This window comes from Elephantulus edwardii, unplaced genomic scaffold (genome assembly GCF_000299155.1).
Source record: "Elephantulus edwardii isolate Elephantulus edwardi_28Jun2011 unplaced genomic scaffold, EleEdw1.0 scaffold00096, whole genome shotgun sequence".
Classification (NCBI taxonomy): Eukaryota; Metazoa; Chordata; class Mammalia; order Macroscelidea; family Macroscelididae; genus Elephantulus; species Elephantulus edwardii.
In genome coordinates this window covers 602,111-624,694 of record NW_006399846.1, presented here as the reverse complement: position 1 = coordinate 624,694, position 22,584 = coordinate 602,111, and the positions used below count along the sequence as shown (strand labels likewise).

The 22,584-nt window shown below is 39.4% G+C and overlaps 1 protein-coding gene and 2 pseudogenes across 1 annotated transcript in view; all 3 read right to left on the bottom strand.

Annotated features, from left to right (window-relative positions):
* Positions 1-2,110, bottom strand: part of LOC102864074 — a 2,352-nt pseudogene extending 242 nt beyond the window's left edge.
* A 9,963-nt stretch (positions 2,111-12,073) lies between these two features.
* On the bottom strand, positions 12,074-12,380 carry LOC102863668 (annotated as a pseudogene).
* Positions 12,381-15,081: 2,701 nt separating this feature from the next.
* LOC102863260 overlaps positions 15,082-22,584 on the bottom strand; it is a 475,179-nt gene continuing 467,676 nt past the window's right edge. Inside the window, exons 37-40 of the mRNA XM_006891348.1 lie at positions 20,842-20,913; positions 20,351-20,665; positions 19,517-19,828; positions 15,082-15,425 (exon numbers count right to left, since the gene is read on the bottom strand). Coding sequence (XP_006891410.1) covers positions 15,082-15,425; positions 19,517-19,828; positions 20,351-20,665; positions 20,842-20,913 — 1,043 coding nt within the window. The remainder of the gene's footprint in view (positions 15,426-19,516; positions 19,829-20,350; positions 20,666-20,841; positions 20,914-22,584) is intronic.

Below are 22,584 nucleotides of genomic sequence, written 5' to 3'. Positions count from 1 at the left end.
CATCATAGTCAGGAGCAAGTGGAACATAGGCTTCTTCTCTCCATCAGGCCTAATCAAAGTGTTGACCTTAGCCACATCAATGTCCTAGAGTGTCTTTACAGCTTGTTTAATTTGGTGCTTGTTGGCCTTGACATCCAAAATGAACACAAGTGTGTTGTTATCTTCTATCTTCTTCATGGCTGACTCAGTGGTCAGGGGAAACTTGATGATGGCATAGTGGTCAAGCTTATTTCTCCTGGGGGCGCTCTTCCGGGGGTATTTGGGCTGCCTTCAGAGTCTCAGTGTCTTAGGCCGCCAGAAGGTGGGTGACATGTGAATGAATCTTCTTTTATTTTTTGGCTATGGATGCCCTTCAAGACTGCCTTCTTGGCCTTTAATGCCTTTGCTTTGGGGCAGGAACTTCCTTCTTTGCTTTCGGCACCATCTTTTGTAGAAAGCTATTGCTTTTTTTTTTTACAATCGGGAACATCAAAACCTTTTTCCTTTTCTGTGTTGTGTTTTTTTTTAGTTTGTTGCTCTCAAACATTTCCTCTTTTTCTTTCCTTTTGTCTTCATTAAGCCAATTTTCATGAAGTGTTCAATATCTATTATTATGTGGTCAAAGAAGAGAATTAATTTTATTGCATGAAATACATTTCCAATAATCAATTAAGGAAATTTCAGGATCATCTTCAAATGAATCAGAATCAGTCTCTTCTCCTTGATAGATGGTAACTCTACATACACTATCTTCTTAATTTGAGAGTTCTTATCCTTCTTCTCTAAAGTTATAATCTTGTGAATCAATAGACTCAACTTCAAATTCTACACTGAATTGATCTGAAACGGACTCCTGCTTTAGCCAATTAGCAGAATGTTTACCTTCACCTGCATTAAGAACTTCATTTGATGGTGTTTCTGTTGATTCACTGCTACTGCTTCTTTCACATCTCCCTCATGACACACAGTGCAAGTCTTACATAAAAGTAAAGGGAAACCTTGTTAGATCTGTGCTGTTTTCTTTGTACTTCACTGGATAATCCACTTGAATTTAGTTTCATCTCACTTCTTGCTCTCCTTCTAGATGAGATAGTTGGTCTAGAAATCAAACTTGAAATTGATGGGTTCTCCTCCCTTTTGCACAGTCCTTTTGATCACGTCAATATTCAAATTGTTTTGTTGTTCAGTTCCTTCAGCTTAAGAAATGGTGACTGAGTTCATCCCTTTTGATTTTTCAACTCCAGCTCTTTGCACATTTCATTATAATACTTTGATTTGTCTTCCTGTGCTGCTCTTGGAAATCTTCTGTTCAACTCCTTAACATCTTGATTTCTTCCCTTTGCTTTGGTTTCTCAGTGCTCTAGTGCAATATTTAGAGTCTCATCTGACATCCATCTTGGCCTTTTCTTCCTTTTCTTTGTAATGATATTTTGCATTCTTCATGGATGATATTCCTGATATCCTTCCACAGATCATCTGGTCTTCATTCATTAGTATTCAAGGCCTCAAACCTATTTCTGAGATGGTCTTTAAATTCAGGAGGGATAGACACAAACTTTGGTTCTTGTGGATGTGATTTTTCTTTAGCTTGTTTGAACTTATGCATGAGAAGCTGATGATTCAGTCCAGAATAGCATGTGTCCTTCTTTTCACAGCTGATATTGAGCTTCTCCAATGATTTTTTCCCACATGTGTAATCAATCCAATTCCTGTGTAGGCCATCAGATGAGGTCCATGTGTATAGTCACCGTTTGTGTATCTTATAAAATGTTTGTGCAATGAATAATTATTGATTGTACAGAATTCTGTCATTCTGTCTCCAAGTCAGTGTTTCCAGACAGCTTCTTCTTTGTTCCCAACTTTTGTGTTCCGGTCATCCATTATTGCTAATTTATCTTGGTTGCATGTTCGATTAATTTCTGATTGCAACAGTTGTTAGAAGTCATCTATTTCTTCCTGTTTGGCTCTGGTTATTGGTGCATAAATTTGAATGACAGTGTTATTAACAGATCTTCCTTATAGACATATGGATCCTGTCACTCACAACATTGTATTTCAAGATGGATCTAGAAATAGTCTTTTTAAACTATAAATGTGAACCCATTTTTTCTCACCTTTTCATTTCCAACATAGTTTGATCATTTGATTCAAAATTCCCTGTGTCAATCGTAAGCTGAAGGAACTGAAGAATAAATTCAAGCTTCGAGTTGTAATAAAAATTGATGCTATGGACAGAATGTTGAATAACCCAAAAAGCATCAAAAGAAGATGCAAAGAGTACACAGAATCACTATACCAAAATTGACTGACACAGAAGAATTTCATGAAACAACATATGAACAAGAGCCTATGGTGATGTAGGAGTAAGTTTAAGCTGCTCGGAAGGAATTGGCAAAAAACCAAGGCCCCAGGAATTGATGGTATACCAATTGACATATTTCAACAAACATATGCTGCCCTGGACACACATCAGATAGTGCCAAGAAATCTGGAGGATAACCACCTGGTCAAATGACTGGATGTATTGGTTTGTTTTCTTAGCAATCCATGGTACCCTCAATACTCTTCTCCAACACCAAAGCTCAAAGGCATCAATTCTCCTTCTTTCCTCCCTAGTCATTGTCCAACTCTCTGATGCCTAACAAGTGATTGAAAAGACCATGGCCTGTATCAGACTCACCTTAGTCTCCAGAAAGACACCGTTGCTCTTCAGTACTTTAGAGAGGTCCCTAACAGCAGACTTTCCCATCGCAATATGTCTAGCATTTTCCTGTAGTCTTTTTAAAATTAATATTTTTATTGTCCATATACATTGTGTTTCATGCATGTACATTGTGTTTTATACAGTTTTTCCATTTAAATTATATTCATATATATCGTAGGTTCCCCACCTTACAATCTTATTAATAACTACTTTTGTGAAAATATGTAAACCAGTTACTTTGCTCATCCCTATGGGAATCCCAGAACACCTGATTGTGCTTATTGGAAACCTATACTTGGATCAGGAGTGAGTCACCAAGATAGGGTAAGAAAACACTGCATGGTTCAAAACCAGACAAAGAATGCATCAGGGATGCATTCTGTATCCTTACTTTTTCAATCTATTTGTGGAACAGATAATTCAGGAGGCTGGTATTTAAAAGGAGGAAGATTCATGAACAACTTATGCAGATGACATAACCTTGCTCGCTGAAACTGAGGACTTGAAACATCTGCTGAAGAAAGTCAAGGACAGCTGTCTTCAGTATGGATTGAAGCTCAACATCAAGAAAACAAAGATTCTCACCACTGGGCCAATTGGCAGCACCATGATAGGTGGAGATGAAATTGAGATTGTGAACAATTTCTCTTGCTCAGCTCCACCATCAACACTCTTGGCACCAGCAGCTGGGAAATCAAAAGGCTAATTAGGAAAGTTGGCTGTCAGCGACCTCTCCAGAGTGCTGAAGTGCAAAGATGTCAGTCTAGAGACTAAGGTGCACCTGATCTAGGTCATGATCTTTGCAGTTACTTGCTATGTGCCACAGAGCTGGACAATGAATAAAGATGACAAAAGAATAATTGATGCCTTTGAGTTGTGGTGCTGGAGAAGACCCTTGAATGTACTATGGCCTACCAAGAGAAGGTGAAACAAAATTGCTTTCTCGAGACATGGATTTAGTAGCTTTGTCTCACATACTTTGGGCATGTTGCCAAAAGGGACCAGGCCTTGGAGAAGGACATTATGCATGGAAGGGTGGAGGAACAACACAGGAGAAGACCCTGGATAAGGTGGATTGACAATGACTGGGGTAATAGGGGCTGGTCTGTCAGACAGTGAAATTGGCTGAGGATAGGACAGGGCTCAGAGCTGTTGAATACAGGGTTGCTATGAGTTGTAGGCTACTTGATGGCACATAACAACAGTATGAAACCAGAACTCTGAGGCAATAAACATATCCCTTTTTCTGAATTTTCCTCTCTTCAACTTGGAAACTTTGAGTAAATTTATCTGCAAGTAAAGTCCAGTTGAGAGCAAGTTATTAGGTTGCAGCAATCTACCCAAGTTCACAGCATGGATCACCCTTTCTTCATCTTGTTGGTCAATTCATTCTCAGCTATCTGTGAATAGGTTTGAGTGAGCATGGCTGCAGGCCCATGAGTCCACACTTCTCCCTGCCTTCCTGAGCTGTTGGTCTTCTCAGTCCTGTGGTCTTCTACAGAAAAGCTTGCTCTCCAAACAAACCTCCTAGAAGACCATTTGAACAATGCACTGTATGCTGTTGTTTCTCATTATGTAATCATTTAGACATAATATATTGGCTCAGATAAAATAGAACCTCTTTCATAGAAGAGTTTTTTTTTTGCACCAACAAATTTTAACAACTTCAACAGCAATGGTTTTGGTCTAACCAGATTCTCTCGTTCTGAAGCGGGAATCTGGGAAGTGTTTGGAATTGGCACAGTATCATCAGCAGTGGACACAGACATACTAGTATTGCACATTGGCCATTCACTTCCAGGGCAGTATCTTCTCTTCACCATGCTGGGTAGTGCCTGGAATGAAAAGGGCTGGGGGCCCTCTCCCTGAGGCTCCCAAGTTCATTTCACAGAGCAAGCAGAAGCTCAGTGTCTTTAGGCCTCAGCACCCACAGCACGATCTGGTGCCAAGAAAGGATCCTGACTACAAAAGCTCTTAGGTTGCCCTTCAGGTTAGGCTTTTTTGCACTGCCCCCCTTTCAGTCACACAAGGCCGCATAGTCTCCAAAAAGGAACCCATCTTGTAGTGGACTCTTGGATGTCTTGTACAGCACCTAACAATAACAGTAAAATATTAGAAGCATTGCACGTACAAACAAGGGCAAATTTTATTCAATAGTGTGCTGAAGGTTTTCGATAGCACAGTCTGATTAAAATGAAAAAAAAAAATTTGTGTACCGTTAAGTCAGAACTGACCCATACCTGACCCTCTAGCGGGTATCCAGAAGCAGTAAATTGAATAGAAGGAGATTGCTCAGTTTTCTACTGTGGAGCAAATGATGGATTTGAATCATGTGCCTTTGGGGTTGCGGCATAGTTTCTTAAAGCTAGTCCACCAGACACCAGAGCGTGCTCGCTCTCGCTCGCTCTTTCTCTCTGCTGTTCCTGGGAAAAAAGTTGGGCAATCTCCTTCCAGAAGATTTACTGCCTCTGAAAACCCACTGGAGGGTCAGCTATGAGCTGGTTCTGACTCTATGATAAACAACAATAACAACGACAACAACGCTGTATAGGAAACTCAGATTTTAAATGTCAACCTTAGACTAACAGCAGATGGCGCCAAAAGACCTTAATAGCAAATAACAGCTATGCCGCTCATGTCTTCTCATCTCCCTCTGACGCTGCATTCCAAGGGCTTCAGGTAACAGGGTTTTGGTTAAGAGCAGAGACTCAAAGACCAGATATTCCGATTTCACAATACCACACATTTGCTGGCTGGATGATTTTGGATAAATTATTTATCTCGGTTTTCCTCAGTGTAGATGAGGCATATTATTGTTTGTTTTTAGTTACCAGTTAAGTATGACTCACAGCGATGCTATGAACACACAACTCTGAACCCTGTGCTATCCTTTGCGTTCTCACAATCTCTGACACTCTTGACTGAGCCCACTGCTGCAGTCACTGTGTCAATACATTTTGTCAGGGTCTTTCTTTCTTTTGCTCACCTTTCCAAGCATGAAGTCCCTCTCAAAGGAATAGCCTTTCCTAGCAACATGCCTAAAGTATGTGAAATGAAGCTTTGTGATCTTTTTAAAGAAATTTTTTTTATTCATTGTTGCACATTTTCTTTCCCCACTCCTCCCCCTTCTCCCAGTCCATCCAGTAATGCACCCCTTGTTCCAGATTGTTGTCATATGCATAATGCCTAATCATGTGTTCCGTTAGGACAATTCTTTCCTTTATCTGTTCTATGCAGTGTTCATTTTCCTGTCCAATCTTTTCCATTCTCTACTCAAACCACCCTCCCTTCCCGCCCTAGCCCCAGTCCCATTTTTATAACAGTGGTGTTATACAGTGTTTGTCATTTTGTGACTGAGATATCTCAATCGCATAATGTTCTCTAAGCTTCCCCATGTTGTGTGATGCTTTATGAGTTCATTGTTTTCCATTGCTGCCTAATATTCCATTGTGTAAATGTGCCATAGTTTTTCTACCCATCTGTTTGTTTTGGGGCATTTGGGTTGCTTCCATCCCTTTGCTATTGTGAATAATGCAGCAATAAACATGGGTGTGCATACATTTGTTTGAGTTACGGCTCTGGTGTCTTTAGGATATATTCCCAGTAGAGGAATTTCTGGATCAAATATTATGTCTATTTCCAACTTTTTGAGAAAGTGCCAGACCGCCTTCAACAGTGGCTGCACCATTTTACACTGCCACCAGCAGTGAATGAGTTCCAATCTTTCTACAACCTCACCAGCATTTATTGTTTGTTGTCCTATTGAACTTTGCAGCTGTTGCTGGGATAAATGATATCTCTCAGTTATTTTAGCTTTGTCATCTTCAAGGAGTATTCTGGCTGCACTTTCCCTAAGACATCTCTGCTTGTTTTTTTGACAGACTTTGATATTCAGTACTCTTCTCCAGCATGACAACTCAAAGGTATCAGGTGTTTTTCTGTAATTCTTGTTTATCCTCCAGCTCTCAGATGCATAACTGAGATGGAGAGTGATTCAAGTCATTGAAAAGACTGTATGGTGTATATAAAGTACCGTATCAAACTGACATAATTGCTCCTTGGTAATTTGGAGAGGTCCCTGACAGCCAACTTCACAATACCACATTTGCTACTCTGGAAGGCAGTTTGGCACTTCCTCAAAAAGTTGAACATAGAAATTCCATATGAACCAGCTATTACCCTGCCTGGAATATACCTTGAGAGGATGAGAATCAAGGCACAAATGGAGACTTGTACACCAATGGTTATAACAGGGTTACTCACCATTGCAAGAATATGGAAACAACTCACATGTCCAATAACAATCGAATGGATTGAGAAAGTATGGTACGTTCACATGATGGAATACTATGCAGCACGCAGAAACAATGATTTTGTAAATCACTACTTAACTTGTGAGGGACTGGAGGCATTATGCTAAGGGAACTAATTCAGTCCCATAAGGACAAATACTGTGTAAGACCATTACTGTAGGACGTGTCTGAGGATCCAAGGGGTGAGGAAGGGGTGGGGGTGGGGAGGGATGGTTATTGCACAATTTTTTTTTTTTGGTTATTGCACAATTTGAGGGGTGGAAAGAAAGGTTGGAAAATGAAATGGGAAATATCTGGTGTGAAAAACAATGTATACAAACTTTTAAAGTAAACCAGGATAAAATAAACATTTTATTTTTTTGAAAAAGCCCTTTATTGCATTCCTTCCTACCTTCCTCTTTGCACTTTTATTCCATCCTTTCTATATAATATTCATTTATTTATTTTATAATTCAAACAACGAGAGTCTACATTTTAGGCAACAAACCATTCTGAAATGTTTAGATATGAACTAGTGTGACTTTTGCCTCCTCGAATTTACCGTTCCCAGCTCTGCCATCTTGTGGTCATCCCATAAACTGCATGTTGAAAGAAAACAAATTAATAACCAACAAATCCCCAAGCCAAACAATCCAATGTCAATGAGTCATTGTGACTTATAATGGCCTTAAAGGATAGAGGACAAGTTTCTCACAGAATTTTCAAGGCTGTAAATCTGTATGAAAGCAGATTGTCACATTTTTTCTCTTGCAGAGCTGATCTTTAATTTAGTAGCTTATTCCGTTTCTCTATTGAAATCTGAACTACTGACTTTAGACAAGCAGCTCTCCATGTAGAAGTTGATGTCTTCAGAGGGATAAATCCATGAATATATTCCATGCATGCAATGAATATACTCCACTTTCTCCTGGAACTTTGTGAGAAGTTAAGTGTATAAATAAGTTTAGGATCTATTATAAGGTACGTAAAAAATCCCATTTGTAATTTGTTCTCGACTTAAGGGCTGCTAGTGAGCTCTGGGATAGAGGGTATAAATAGGGCTAGGGGAAGGCCATGACTTCAACAATCTCCTTTGCCTTAAATATCCTCCCTCAGCCATCCCTTGAATATAAAAAATATAATGAAAGACAAATAGTGGAGTTGCCTATATAAGACCTATTGAAGATAGTCAATGTCCTCACTAATAGTCTTCCTAGTCTCCTAGAATAAATACGACAGTGGTCTATATCTGAAAAGAGATAAAAGAGGTAGTTTTATTTTCCTCTTTATCCTCCTCCAAGTATGTTGAGTGATTCAGAGAAGAGTAGATTTCTGGGTATGATATAACAATATGTTGTTGTTGTTAAGTGCCATTGAGTCGCAGACAACTCATAGTGACCCTATGAACGAAAATCCTGAACACTTGTATAACTTTCATCGTTTCTCTAAGTTCATAGAGTTTCTGAGGGCAAGCTATTTCAGAAGTGGATGCCACTCCTGCATGGAGAAGCCATTTTTTATCTCTCTTACCAATCCTGCTCATTTTGAATATTATTTTTGAGAGAGAAGGAATGATTTTGGACTATTTTATGAGTGTTTCTTTAGTTTTTATTCACACATACGCAGTTAGTTCAAGGCCTAATTTCAATTTTGTGTTATTCAGAAAAAGCACAAATTTCTGTGTAATTTAATGCAAGCCAAGAACATAGCCTATGGGGAGGTGATAACAAGTTATTTCAAGTGATGAGTTTTTAAAGGTAAATACAGGTGAATGTATCTAGACAATATGCTAAAGACAATAGCATTGAAGGTCAAAGTATTTATTATGAATAATTTTCTCTTATCATAGATACATACGAAAACTTTGTAGTACTACAGAAGACTACAGAAGATGAGGTTTCTCATTTATTTGTGAAACAAATGGTAGAATACTCTTTGCAGATTTGTTTGCTCTAAAAATGGCACTACATAACACCGAGCTCAACATCATCATATCCAGTGATTTCTCCTTCATCCAGGAGCAAAGAGGATGCTTTTCCTTCCATTGTTGGGTTGGCACCTTCTCTAGGAGACTGTAGAGAGTCACCTGAAAAGAAAATTCTAGTTACAGTGGTGAATGAAAGCCAGGACAGAGACTCTTGGTAGAAGGTAAGACCAGTACAGAGTGGTCACAAAACACCTCATGACACCTAAGACTTGCCTGAAAGGCTAGAGCCACTGACTCAGGTACAGAGTGCAAAGCCTTTTGCTGATCTCAATTGTCAGTAAGGAGATGGCTCAACAATAAAGGATGAACTGTGGGAGAAATGCATGAGCATTCTTTTTTTAATAACAGTCTGGCCTAACTTTTTAAGGAATAGAAGCAGGCAATCCTCTTTCCAGATTCTTCAGCATCTCATGGAACTGACCAAGCCTCTAAGTATTCCTGAAAATGTTCTTAGGTCTTCTATCCTATGTCCATGGAGGATATCTCACCAAGTTTCACAGTGCTCTTCTTCTCAGGAAACCATGACCACCCCTAAGAATTAACCCCGGTCCAATCTGTTAATTGAGACACTAAGAGTAAATTATCTTCTAACTGCATTCTCCTGCTGAGATTTTGTGACTATCTTATTAAGTCCATGGTAGATTTTGTATTAATAGTGAGCATTGTTAACTTCAAATTTGCTTATATATTTTTCTAAGAAATAAGAAAGAAATTAACAAGTTAAATTTACCTTTTAATGAATAATACTTCCTAAATTAACTCTCACAAGCTAAAGGAATCTTAAAATCTATTGTCAGAAGACATGTTCATACTTGGAGTGTAAAAAGTGTGAACAAGGGCTCAACTACTCATTACCCATGTCCATTCCCTACGGATGGTGGGCACTGACACTAAGAACACAGTATGCTCCTCTTCCAGAAGAGATGAAACTGATACAATTATAGGAAAAAGAGTATCTAAAGTGAATGTGATCATAGTAGAGAAGGGGAAAATTGAGTATTGAAGGGTCCAAATTCCACTTTTCCATGACAAAGAATTAAGACTGTTACAGCAGAGCTGTCCATTCACCTGTCTGGGAGTACTTGGCACCATCCTCCTCCTGTGGGAAAAACTGTTTTTCATCCAATGCAAGGGTTGAAGGAATTGCAGCATCATCATAACCACTTCCAGTGGAATTGGCCTGCTTTTCTGGATTCTCTGCAAGGAGAAAATGATTCGTGTAGAATAGAAAAAGATAAGGTAGTCTGAGTGATATCCAAAGTTCCTTATAATGCCGAGATTATGCTAGCTGTACAAAGCTACACCAAAGGCACAAATACTTGATTTCAATATTTATATGAGCCACTCCAATATTTTAAAATATAAAAATGTATTAAAGTCAACAATATTCTTCTAACATGTCCTCTAAACATTAACAAAAGTTATTGTGCTAAGAATATAATAAGGCTCTATCTTTAATAAATGGTAAAAGAGTTGTAACACATAATAGATACTTATCAAGTGACTGAGGGAGGAGGGGCAAACCAGAACCAAAATAATCAGGATGCTCACTTACCTTCAGAGACTAAGGAAGATACACAATTACCAGGGAGAGGGCATTCTGGGCATCTCTCCCAGAGACCAGAGAGATCACAAACACCAACCATGAGAAGCCTAGCTTTGTCTCCCTTCCAATGTTTAGATGTCCCTAGGATTCTGTTTCTACAGAAGCTACTAGACATGCTCTGTTCCAAGAGGTATCAATATTTACCACCTCAGGAGCATCAAAGACAAATAACCTTCTCTTTTTAAACAAACAAACAAACAAACAAACAAACAAACAAACAAACAAACACAACAAAACAAAAGTCCCTAAGAGACCTCACATCTATTGCTCTAATTCTAATTTACAGTGACCTTATAGGTCAGAGTGGAACTGCTCCATGGTATATCCAAGGCAGTTCATCTTCACTGAAACAGATTGTCAAATCTTTAACCCACAGAGTAGCTGGAGGTTCAAGACACTGACTGAAAGCTGCTGAATGTTTAACTACCATGTTACCAGGACTTCTTTGTCTCCTCTTAGGCCCATGTAAATAAGAATTTCTGGTGGTTCTTATGGACAGTAGTATGAACTCCATGTATTCTAGAGTCTTATTAAAGTCAATTTCTCTTAGGTATCAATGTACATGTAAATCATCAAGTAATTAAAATACAGACCACCAGGAAAACAAATAAGTCTGTCTTGGAGATAGTGAAACCAAGTTTCTCCTTGGAGGCTAGGATTTTGAAGCTCTGTCTCATGCTCTTTGGGCACATGGCCAGGGACCAGTCCTTGGAGAAGGACATCACTCTTGGAAGGATCAAGGGACCATGTAGGAGAGGAAGACCAGGGATGAGATGGATTGATACAATAACTAGGGCAATGGGGGTAGGTGTGCCAGAGTCAGTGAGACCGGCTCAGGACAGGGCAGGCTTCAGAGCTGTTGTACACAGGGTCACTATGAGTCTCAGGCAACTTGGTGACACATAACAACAACAACAAACAATTCAAATATCACAGTATTTCAATGTCCAAATTATATTTTCCATAATGTTCTCTCTCACTATAGGATTTTTGAGATTATTACTTTAAAAGTAATAATTATTACTTTTTAAATTTTATTGGGAAAAACATATTGGGGGTACAAGGAGGCCAGGGTTGGGGGCAGAAGGGTGAGGATGGGCAGGGATGCAGTTGCAGAGCTGCAGAAATTGGTTGGTGGGGGGAGCAGGTGAAGGAAATGAAAAGGATCCAGTGGGGACCAGATGCTACAGGGGAATGATAAGCATTTTCCAATGGTATTTAAACCAACTATCTTATTGATTTGGGAACTGGATGCCGACTCTCTGGCTTCTTCATGCTGAAAAGGGGCGTTGATGAATAATTATTACTTTTTTTTTTTAATTTTTTGTTTATTTTAAAAAAAACCCAGAATGTTTATTAGTCCCAGAAGGGGTGGCCTGCATGGGGTGGTGGGTGGGCTAGATCAGGGTGTGTGTGGGCTGTGAGGAGTCTACAGTCATGGGGTGGGGGGTCTTGGAGGGAAGGAGCTGAGCTTGTTGGCCAGTTTCAATGGTGCTTCAGGTTTGCTAGTGAACATGTTTCGTGAAAGAGTCATGGCAGGCCAGAGCAATGCCCCCAATAAGATTAAGAAATTCTTGGAAATCTAGCTTCCCATCAGCGTTGAGGTCCAGTTTCTTCATCATGCGGTCAAGGACACCAGGCAGGGTCCTTCTGATTCTTTGTGAAGGCAGCCAGTTCTGTATTCATGAATTTCAGGAACTCCGTTTTGGAGAGGGTAAGGCTGTTTCCATCCTGTCCAGCGTACCTCTGGAACACGGCAATCAGGGACTCAATGCACCGCTCGGTCTCCGTGGGGCTAGTGACTTTTGCCATGTCGCAGCGGACCAGAGCGCAGTGGCTGTGGCTTGGAGTAGCGGGTGTGTGTCTAATTATTACTTTTAAAGTGTTTAGTTCTATAACAATACTGTAAGATGCACATCTGTGCCTAAAAAGAAGCAGTTATTGATACAGATAATGGAGCTTAATGTTTCCATTTCACAGGTCACAGAGTGCTTAGAAAGAGGAAATAATTATTTTTATTGTTATCTCAGTCACAAAAGGACAAATATGGCACAGTTTCACTCTTGTAAAATGTGACTGACATCAGGGTTGGGGGGAGATTGAGAAAGATGGGATAAATGATGTATACTGCATTGAAACAGATGAGGGAGAGAACTATTTAAAAGAGATATGTGATTAGGTATTTCTGTCATGATGGTAGTCCAGAACGAAGGCTGCATAGTGGAGTGGACTTGGTGGGAGGGATTGTATAACAATGAAAGAATTTTTCTTTTACTTTTCAAAGAGAAGAATGAACTGGGGGGGGAGGGGTGGGCAGGGAGACAAGTGCAACAATGATTGAATGGAAATCCAGTCTCTGTAAACTTTTATTGAAATTAATAATAAAGAATGGAAACCCAAGTTCTCTGTAACTGTTCATTAAAATTATTAAAAAAAGAAAATATTTTTTAAAAGAAAAACATTAATAATAAAAAAACCCAACTTCCTGGGAAAAAAAGTCACTAAAACTGTATAATAAAAAAATTATTCCTACTGTGAGAGTTGAGACCTTCCCCATCCCATCACAGAAAAACATTCTCCTCAGTTGGGATTTCTCTTCTTTAGCTCTATCATCCAAGGACAGATCTATCTCTATTACCTGGAGTAGATTCAGTACCTCCATCTTCTTCATTGTCCCCAGTGTAATATGGGAAGTCGGTAACTGACAGGTTTTCTGTAAGGAGAAAAACATCATAGACAAAGAGCTGAACTTTCCCCACATGATGTTGCTAGATGCCTTTGAGTCTACTATGACTCATGGCAAGCTTATCTATCAACAACAGATTTGTACCTTGTCCTATCCTGTACCATCCTCATGGTCTATATGAGGCTCAAGCTCATTGTGAGAGTCACTGTGGTAGTCTACCTTTTTGAGGTCTTTCTCTCTACACTTTTCTCAGCATGTTACTTCCCTCCAAGAGTTTGTCCCTCCTGATAATATGCCTGAAGTAAGTGAGATGAAGTTTCACCATCTTTACCTCTAAGGAGCATGCTGGTTGGACTTCTTTCATAACACTTTTCACACCAGGAGGTGGAATTTTAAGGTTCAGAAGAAATCTTGAGTCTTTAGCCTACTTGAGTCATTAGGACTTGGTGCTCCTGTCTTAGGAGGATGCTGCATGTGAGCCTGAATTAGTGATTGGCTTCGTACTTACTGAAGACACCTAAACTCACAACCAGTTCATATTACAAGTTGAGAGGATATGGAATACATACCCAAGCTGTCCAAAAAGTCCTTCTTCTCTGATTTTACAATGTAATTAATATCCTCATACAAAGCTTCTTCAAGGGCATCTTCAAATCCAAATAAGCCTAGGAAAGGCAGCATGAGTTCAGAGACTATCTACGAAGATATTCAACTAACTATATAGATGAAGCATTCAATGCCCCCTGCTCACCACTTAGAGAAACTTGCTGGGCTCTCAGGACACTTTACTGTAGCCTTATGCTCTTTGTGCCAGAACTAGGCTTCTTGATATAGATCTTCATCATACAAACATTCACACTGGAAGCTATACTTTATGAACACTTCCATTTTGAATCCAGGAACAAGGACTTAGCTATGCAAATATTGGAGTCTATTATACAGAAAGGGGAATTTTGCACGATGAAGAGGCTGAAGATTTAAACTCATAATTTTCTTGATATCACAAGTGACCCAATATTGTCCTTCTATTTCCTAGTTAATTTAATAATCCCTGAGGCCTACCTTGTTTCTCTGTTTCTCTTTTCCGTAGCTGAGCTCCCAAGATAATGAGGACCAGGAAGAGAAGAATCCCTAGGATGACACAGAGTGTCTCTGGCAGGGAGAGGGTGTCAGAGCGAGGTAATGAGGGTGAACTGGTGCCTAAACAACAAACAACAACAACAAATGTTTTAAGACTTTAGATAAGATTGTAATCTCAATAGAACTTCTTGCCCCAGTAACCTCTTGAGTCCTCACAATTGTGAAGTAACCAGTTTAGATAAAGTGGGTCTTCCTGAATCTAAGATGTGCCTGAGCCAGGATCTGCTCTGAGCTGTGTAAACTGTGTTCTGAATCTGAATCGAAGAGATTTTTAGAAAGTGGATGCTGGCATAGCCTAGGAGCTTCATGGTTTCAATAACTTGATTAAGATCAACACTTGGCAAATAGATCTTTCTGTTGTCAATGTGATTAACATTTTGAGGATATGGAGATTTTGTAGTGCAGGTCTTCGAAAAATCTGAGTATCTTCCCCAGCACAACCTTAAAACAGAAGCATCACATACTTTCAAGGTTGGAGGGAGAAGTTTTTCTCTCACCTGGAGGGAAGAAAAAGAAGATGGGACACTGGAAAAAAACCCCCAACATAAGTTCACACCATCACCAACATTTACGTTTCCCCAAATCTCAGGAGACCACTACATAGCCAAAGCCAGACCACTACATCTCCAGATCTAGAAGGCATCAGGTCTGCCCGGGATGTAGTTCAGACATAAATTCTGTTTCCATTCAGCATGATACCATATTCCCATTCCTGTACTCACCAGAACACCTCACTCCAGCATCTTCTTTGTGCTTGCAGTTGCTTTGTCCCCAGGGCTGTGCAGCACAGGCCCATAAAGAGGACTCTCCACCCCTGCACTGCACTTCATCCAGCCAGATGGTCCCATTTCCTGGGCCAAACACAGCCTCTGGCAGGGCTTCCAGGGCAGAACCACAGCCTAGTTGTCGGCACACCACCTCAGCCTCTGCCAGGCTCCAGGAGTCACCACACACTGTACCCCAGGAACCATCGTGCCAAACCTCCACTCGTCCTGAGCACATGGTGTCTCCTCCCTGGAGTCGGAGCTTATCTCTCTCTGAAAGATAGCAGCACTTTCTGTTACTGGCTTACTGGGAAGGAGGATCACCTGAGAATGACAGAGAACATGAGAGAGAGATGTACCTGTGCAGGGGGTAGTAGTGGTGGGGCAGCTTTTGGATTTCTTTCCTGCAGAAACAAACAGTGAAGAGCTGGGTCAGAGGGAGCTGGTAACTGTTAGGTGGTCATCCTATCTGATGATTTCAGAACTTCCTAGGGGCCCATTGCATACAAGGTAATGGAAAATTATGATCATAGAGAAATCAGAAATTTTCTATCAACTCTAGATGGATAACTGAGACATATATCAGTTGTTTTAATTTTCCCCCTTTGACTTATAGTTTCATCAGGAGCTAAGTGCTTGATTATGATCCAAATGATTAGTGTTTTCAACTCACTCAGAGGTGCCTTGGAAGACTAATATGTTAATCAGATTTTGGACACGTCATGGCCTTAAACATCTTGTGAAACAGTTCTACTCTACACATACGTGGTTGTCATGAATCAGAAAGGATAAGCTGACAATCGGTGACCATATCAACAAAGCCTCATCAGATTAAAGAAAAACAGAAGGAAAGAGTTTTGGCTTCTAGAGTTGACTTCATTACTAAAGTGTTACTTAAGGGCTGTTTGCATTTTAAAATTAAAGCCACATGAAGAACTCTTCCACTCCCAGTGGTCCTGAGCCTGACTGCCTGAGAAGTGGTGAAGTTTTATGCTTTTGAGCTATGTGTGTCCCAGAGTCAAGAATGCTTGCATTCCTTCTCATATTGAAAGTACTTTGGGCTGGCAAGATCGTTGTGGAGATCTGAGGATGGTAGAACATAAACCATGAGATTTGCAAGAAGAGGTAAGTTTCTTGTGATGTTATGGCATTCAAAAAGGACAACTTCTAGTGGGACTGTATTTTCTAACCCAGCTAAAGAGTCAAGGATTAATGTCCACCACAAAGGAGTGATGGCTTCTGATCTCCCCAACTCCTCTGCTCCACTTTCAGTTTCCTAAGTCCCAGTTAGTATCTCACTATTGTCAATCAGCATCACTCTACCTTACTTGTGCTCCCCATTACTATCAAATTGCTTTTTATCAAATAATTTTATTTTCATAAAGCTCGTAACCATTTGAAAGCAGTCCTTTAATTTAATCCTTTGTTTTTAATGTTTTAAATCAATTGCTACCACATAATAAAATTAGAATACGGGTATTAGCTGTTTTATTACTCTAGTTCTTAGAAAATTACTTGATTCATAGAAAAGTATTTGATTCATAGTAAGTGTGTAACAAATATGCATTTGCTGGGAGGAGCCCTGGTAGCCTACTGGTAAGGAGCTGTGCTGCCAACCCAAAGGCATCTGTTTTGAATCCACAAGTTACTCGATGGGAGAAAGATGGGAAATTGCCTCCTGTGCAATTTACAGCTTCTGAAAATTGCCTGCAGTATCTTCTATGAGTTGGCTCCAACTTGATAGCACATATCAATAATAGCAAAATTATAAATTAAAAGGGACTAAAAAGTTATAACAGAATAAATAATATTCAGAGTCTTTTATGGAATCCATTTTGGTCTTTCTTTCTTCTTCCTTTTTTGCATTCTTCATAAACGATATTCTTGGTATCTTCCCACAACTCATCTGGTCTTCATTAGTGATCAAGGCCTCAAACTTGTTCCTGAGTTGGTTTTTAAATTCAGGGGGGGTAGACTCAAGATCAAATTTTGATTCCTGTAGATTTGATTTAACCTTCTTTAGCTTTAATTTGAACTTACATATGAGTAGTTGATGGTCTGTTCCTGGCCTAGTGCTTAGCACCTGGCCTAGTTTTCATTACTGATATTGAACTTCTCCAATGATTCCTACCACAGATGTAATCCAGTCTGATTCCTGTGCATCCCATCAGGTGAAATCCATGTTTATAGCCTGCATTTATGTTTCTTATAAAAAGAATTTGCTTGCAACAATGAATGAATGGAAATCCAAAATCTCCATAAATGTTCATTAAAATTAATAAAAAGAAAAAAAGGTATTTGCCATGAATAATTAATTGTGCAGAATTCTATCATTCTGTCCCTAGTTTCATTTCTGTCACCAAGTTGCCCCCTATTTTCCGACTACTGATTCTTTTTCCTGGTTGCCAACTTTCACATTCCAGTAACCCATTATTATTATTGCATCTTGGTTACGTGCTTTATCAATTTCTGACTGCAGCAGTTGGTAGAAAGCATCCATATCTTCCTCTATGGCCCTGGTTGCATAAATTTGATTGATAGTGGTATTAATAGGTCTTTCTTGTATGTGTATGGATATTATCCTGTCATTCACAATGTTGTATTTTAAGATACATCTAGAATTGGCCTGTTTAACTATGATAGCAACCCTGTTTCCCCCTCATCTTTTCATCTCCATATGTAGACCATATAATTGTCTGATTAAAAATGTCCCATGCCAACCCATCTCATTTCACTAATACCTAATATTTATGTGTTCCATTTCTTTCTTTACAATGTCTAGTTTTTCTACATTCATGCTTTTCACATTCCACATTCTAATCATTTGTTTCTGCTTACAACTGTTCCTCTTCCTTTGTGTTCCCAAACTTGAGGGCTCAGCCTCAGTTGACATATCTGTTAGTCTACTCTAAGGGTGCTCTACTGTACATAGAGTTTTTAAAGGTTTGTTACATTTTGGAAGTGGATGTCCAGTCTTTTTACTTAGTCTGTCATAATTTAGATGCTTAGTTTTAGAACAATGTCTGACAGACAAGCATTTTATCGAGTAGATGAAAGACACTTCCCTTACAGAAATAACCATACATTCACTGTCCTCCCACCCAAGCAGGTGTGTCTTGTCTCTTCCCTGTCCCTGCTACATCGATATTCCTTGCATCCTCACCTACCTAGTCCAACCCTGCCTTCCTGAGCCACCACTTGAGATGATAGCTTAGTCCACAAGTCACTTCTGTGATGTCTTGCACCACACACTACTTCTGGTATTTCATGCTTTTGCCTGTCTCACGGTTAGGAGGATGTAAGTCCAAATCCCATGTATCAGCTTCAGGGAAAATTTTTTGCCTGAGGAAGTACTGAGAAAATATCCTTTTAACTGAGCTTCTGCTAAGTTTTGTGATTTAGTGTCTCTGTCTACACTGTTGTCACAACGTGGTAATTTCCAAGGTCTGGAGAGGTCTCTTCTAGATCTGATATGGTGGTGGTGTTTCTATGGCCCTCGGGCCTTTGGACCTTTGCTTGAGACTGAATGTCTTGCCTGAAAGCCTGATTGTTAAGGAATCTGATGGAAGCCACCAGCATCTTTGAGGGAGAATTTAGAATATCAGAAAACACAGAAGAGAGTCAGCTATGAGTTGGCTTTGACTTGATGTGATTAGTTTGAGTTTTGAGTTTTTTAAAAAAATGACTTTTAGGAATTTATTCATTTCTTTTTTTTTTTTTTAAATGTGTTCCCATTGCTATGAACTGCCCCTGTGGACTGAAGGCAAGGATTTTGAAGCTTCATCTCACATAGTTTGGACATGTGGCTAGGAAGGACAAGTTCTTGGAGAAGGACATCATGCTTGGAAGCATGGAGGGACAGTACAAGAGAGAAAGACCCCAGATGAGATAGATTAACAGAGTTAACTGAGTTAATGGGAGTAGGTGTGTCAGAGTCAGTGAGACTGGCTCAAGATAGGACAAGATTCAGAGCTGTTGTACATTAGGTTGCTCTGTGTCACAGGTGACTGGATGGCACACAACAATTACCACTCATCTTTCAGAACTTTTTGTAGGTATTTCTTTCTTCCCAGACTAATATCTTAATCACTTTCCTTTTCAGAGAATGTGACACTTATCTCCCAACATATTATTTAGCTCTTTATCACTAGCCTGAAATCTTCTGAGTACATATACATATCCTTTCCTGCTTTTTGTTTCAGTAACACAATCTTATTAATAAGTGGTGCTTAATAAAGGCTTAAAGACTTACCTCTCAACTTAGACAGGCTCAATTTGCAATTTAAAATATACATCAACATAGAATTGGATAAACAAATGTATATAAAGGTGGTACCAATTTCAGACAAATAAATCACCTTCACAATTGATGTGAGCTACATGTTTTGGAGGGCACGATCTGTTGTTCCAGGGATTAGAAGGACACTGCCACAAGATGATGTCACTTTTTTTACATTGGATTCCATCTACCCACACAGATTGAGAGACTTTTCCATTGGCAGCAGAGTTGAGCTCCCCAGTGTCCCCACAGCCTAACTGTTTGCAGATCACAGACAGGGTAGTGGGCTCCATTGGGCTTCTGCAAATGCCACCCCACGTCCCATTGTAGAAGATCTCCAGCCTCCCAGCACAGTCATGGTCCTCACTCACCAGCCTGAGGGCCAGGGATTCTGAAAGTAGAGATGGAAAGAATGAAAGAACTGAGGTCCAGTTTGGTTGAGTTTGCCACTTACTTCTGCATGATGAAATTGTTATAACAAGAGTGCCTCTCCCTTTGGAGGAGTTAATAAATTTTTTCTTATCTATTTTCTTAATTGTAGATTTAATCCTTACCCTTATGCCTAGTTATATTTCATTATAGTGGACAGGTTGAGGTGAAATAAAGCAACTTCAACCTATCTATAGAGGATGTACACACAGACACATCCTCCATGTGTGGGAACCTTTTAAGTCATTATTATTACTATGTGTAAGAAATGTTCCTGCTTTTATTTAGGAAACATTTAGAAAAAAGATCTCTCATGAGGTGAAATCACGGTAGGCAGATAACTATCATTCACAAGTGTTTAACTAGTAAAGCATATGGAAAAAACCTCCTTTCTCCTCTGACTCATCATCCTCAGGGGGCCACAACCCAAACCCTGTGGAGCTCCAACCTTTCTCTTCCTAAATATGGAACATAGAAAACAGACCTGAGCAGATGACTCCTGCATCTTCCTTGTGTCTGCAGTTGTGCTTTTCCCATCCCGGGGAAGGACATTTCCATATGTGGGATTCTTGTCCTGTGCAGTTCAATTCATCAAGCCAGATGGGTCCTGTTCCTTGTCCAAAATGAGCATATCCAGTTGCATTAATGACCACTCCGCAGCCCAGCTGTCTGCACACCACTTGTGCGTCATTCACATCCCATCTGTCATCACAGATGGTCCCCCAGGAACCTTCATGGTAGACCTCCACTCTCCCATCACAACTGCTGCTCCCATTCACTAGGCGGATCCAATTGTTCTCTGAATGGAGAGAGAGAGAAAGAAAAAGAAAGAGAAAGAGAGTAGAAGAGAGAAAGAGGAGGAGGAGAGAGAGGGAGAGTGTTATGTCAATGAGTACATTGTAGAAGCACAAACTGTTCAGGAGACATTTATTTGTGCAGGGATGGGAATGGATTATGTTTCTGTAGGATCCTCACCTGAGCAATTGGAAGCTCTGTTTTCTGAGGCAGTGGAGTGGTTACATAGGGGTAGCAACTGGGTCTGGTTTCCTATAGAAACAGTATTAGAAGAATTAAGCAATAAGAAACTGAGTTAAACAAAATAAAAATTAATGATGAATCTGAGGTAAAAACTCTAACTGGTGTTTCATTATTTAGAGTTAAGCTTCTTTGTTGGATTCTGCTTCGGACAACGGTAAATACAATTTTAAACAAGCATTGCACTGACAATGACTCTAGAAAAGCTGGAATACATGAACACTCTTTGACAGCATTGCTTATTGACAAATGCAGGAAGAAATTTTGGAACTAGAATCTTAAAGAAAACCAAAGGGCAGAGGTAGCCTCATTTTCCAGTTTAAAGCCAAAAGTTGAGAAAAGAGAAACACAGCAGAAATTTTGTTAGACTCATTGGTCGGAGAACCCATATTTTAAGTAAAGGTGTGCTAAAATGGGGAGATGTGTTACACACCCAGAAAATCAGTACAAGATGAGAATAAGTGAATAAAAAGTAGATCATTCTTCAGATGGATGGAGGCATACCTTGTAATCACTTGTATTTCTTAAAAATATAGTGATTTATACCTAAAAAGTCATCTATACCGAGAAAATGTCAGATGAAATATTTGAAATAATTTCTATTTCTTTACCATAGCACTTGTCAATTAAAAAAAAAGCTATATATAGAAACTGGAAGCAGGAGCTGCATCCACTTCCGAAATGGCTTGTCTCCGGAAACTCTATGTATGAACAGTGCTCAGGCCGTTCGTTCATAGGGTCGCTATGAGTCGTCTATGACTCGACGACATCAAACAACAACGACATATATATAGAAAACACAAGATGTGATAAATTACCTAGAGGAGAAAGATACACTAGCAAGATATTAAAGAATTTCTGTATTGGTGGAAAGAGAGATAAAAGATACAATGGAATAGAAGAGAGTCTAGGTCAGATTAAAATGTATATGAACTCTGTTCATAAGAGGGAAAACAAATTTTTAGGGACAAATTCTGTGAAAATTGATTTTCATGTAGAGATAAAAACATAACTCCTGTCTTGTATCTACAGAGAAATAAATTCTAGAAATGATTGTACAATTATTTGTAAAAGAAAAACAATTACACTTCCTTATGATTCTTTAAAAGAATATCTTTATGATCTTTGAGTATAGAAGGTTTCCTCTTAAAATGAATCTAGTTAGCACAATGTGTACAGGAAAATTTTGATGAATTAAAATTAGAAATTTATTTAATAAAATAATATGATTTAAAAAAATGAAAAGAAAATGCTAATCATGAAACATCCCAAATAATAAGAGACATATTGTTGTTGGTGTTGATTGCCTTCCAGTCAATCACGACTCATAACGACCCTATGAACAAAAGTCCTGAAGCCCCTCTACTACTACCGACATTTATCAAAGTTCATACAATTTCTGGAGACTTGTTGTTGAGGAAGTGGATGCCACTCCTGCTTCCAAATCTGTCATAGTATGTTATTGTAGTTATGTGCCATTGAGTCACCTGCAATGTATAGCAACCCTATGTACAGCATCTCTGAACCCTTCCCTGTCCTAGGGCAGTCTCACTAATTCTGACACACCAACCTCCACTGCCCCAGTTACTGTATCAACCCATCTCATCCAGGGTCGTCTTCTCCTGTGCTGCCCATCCAGCCTTCTGAGCATGATGTCCTTCTTCAAGGACAGATCTCTCCTTG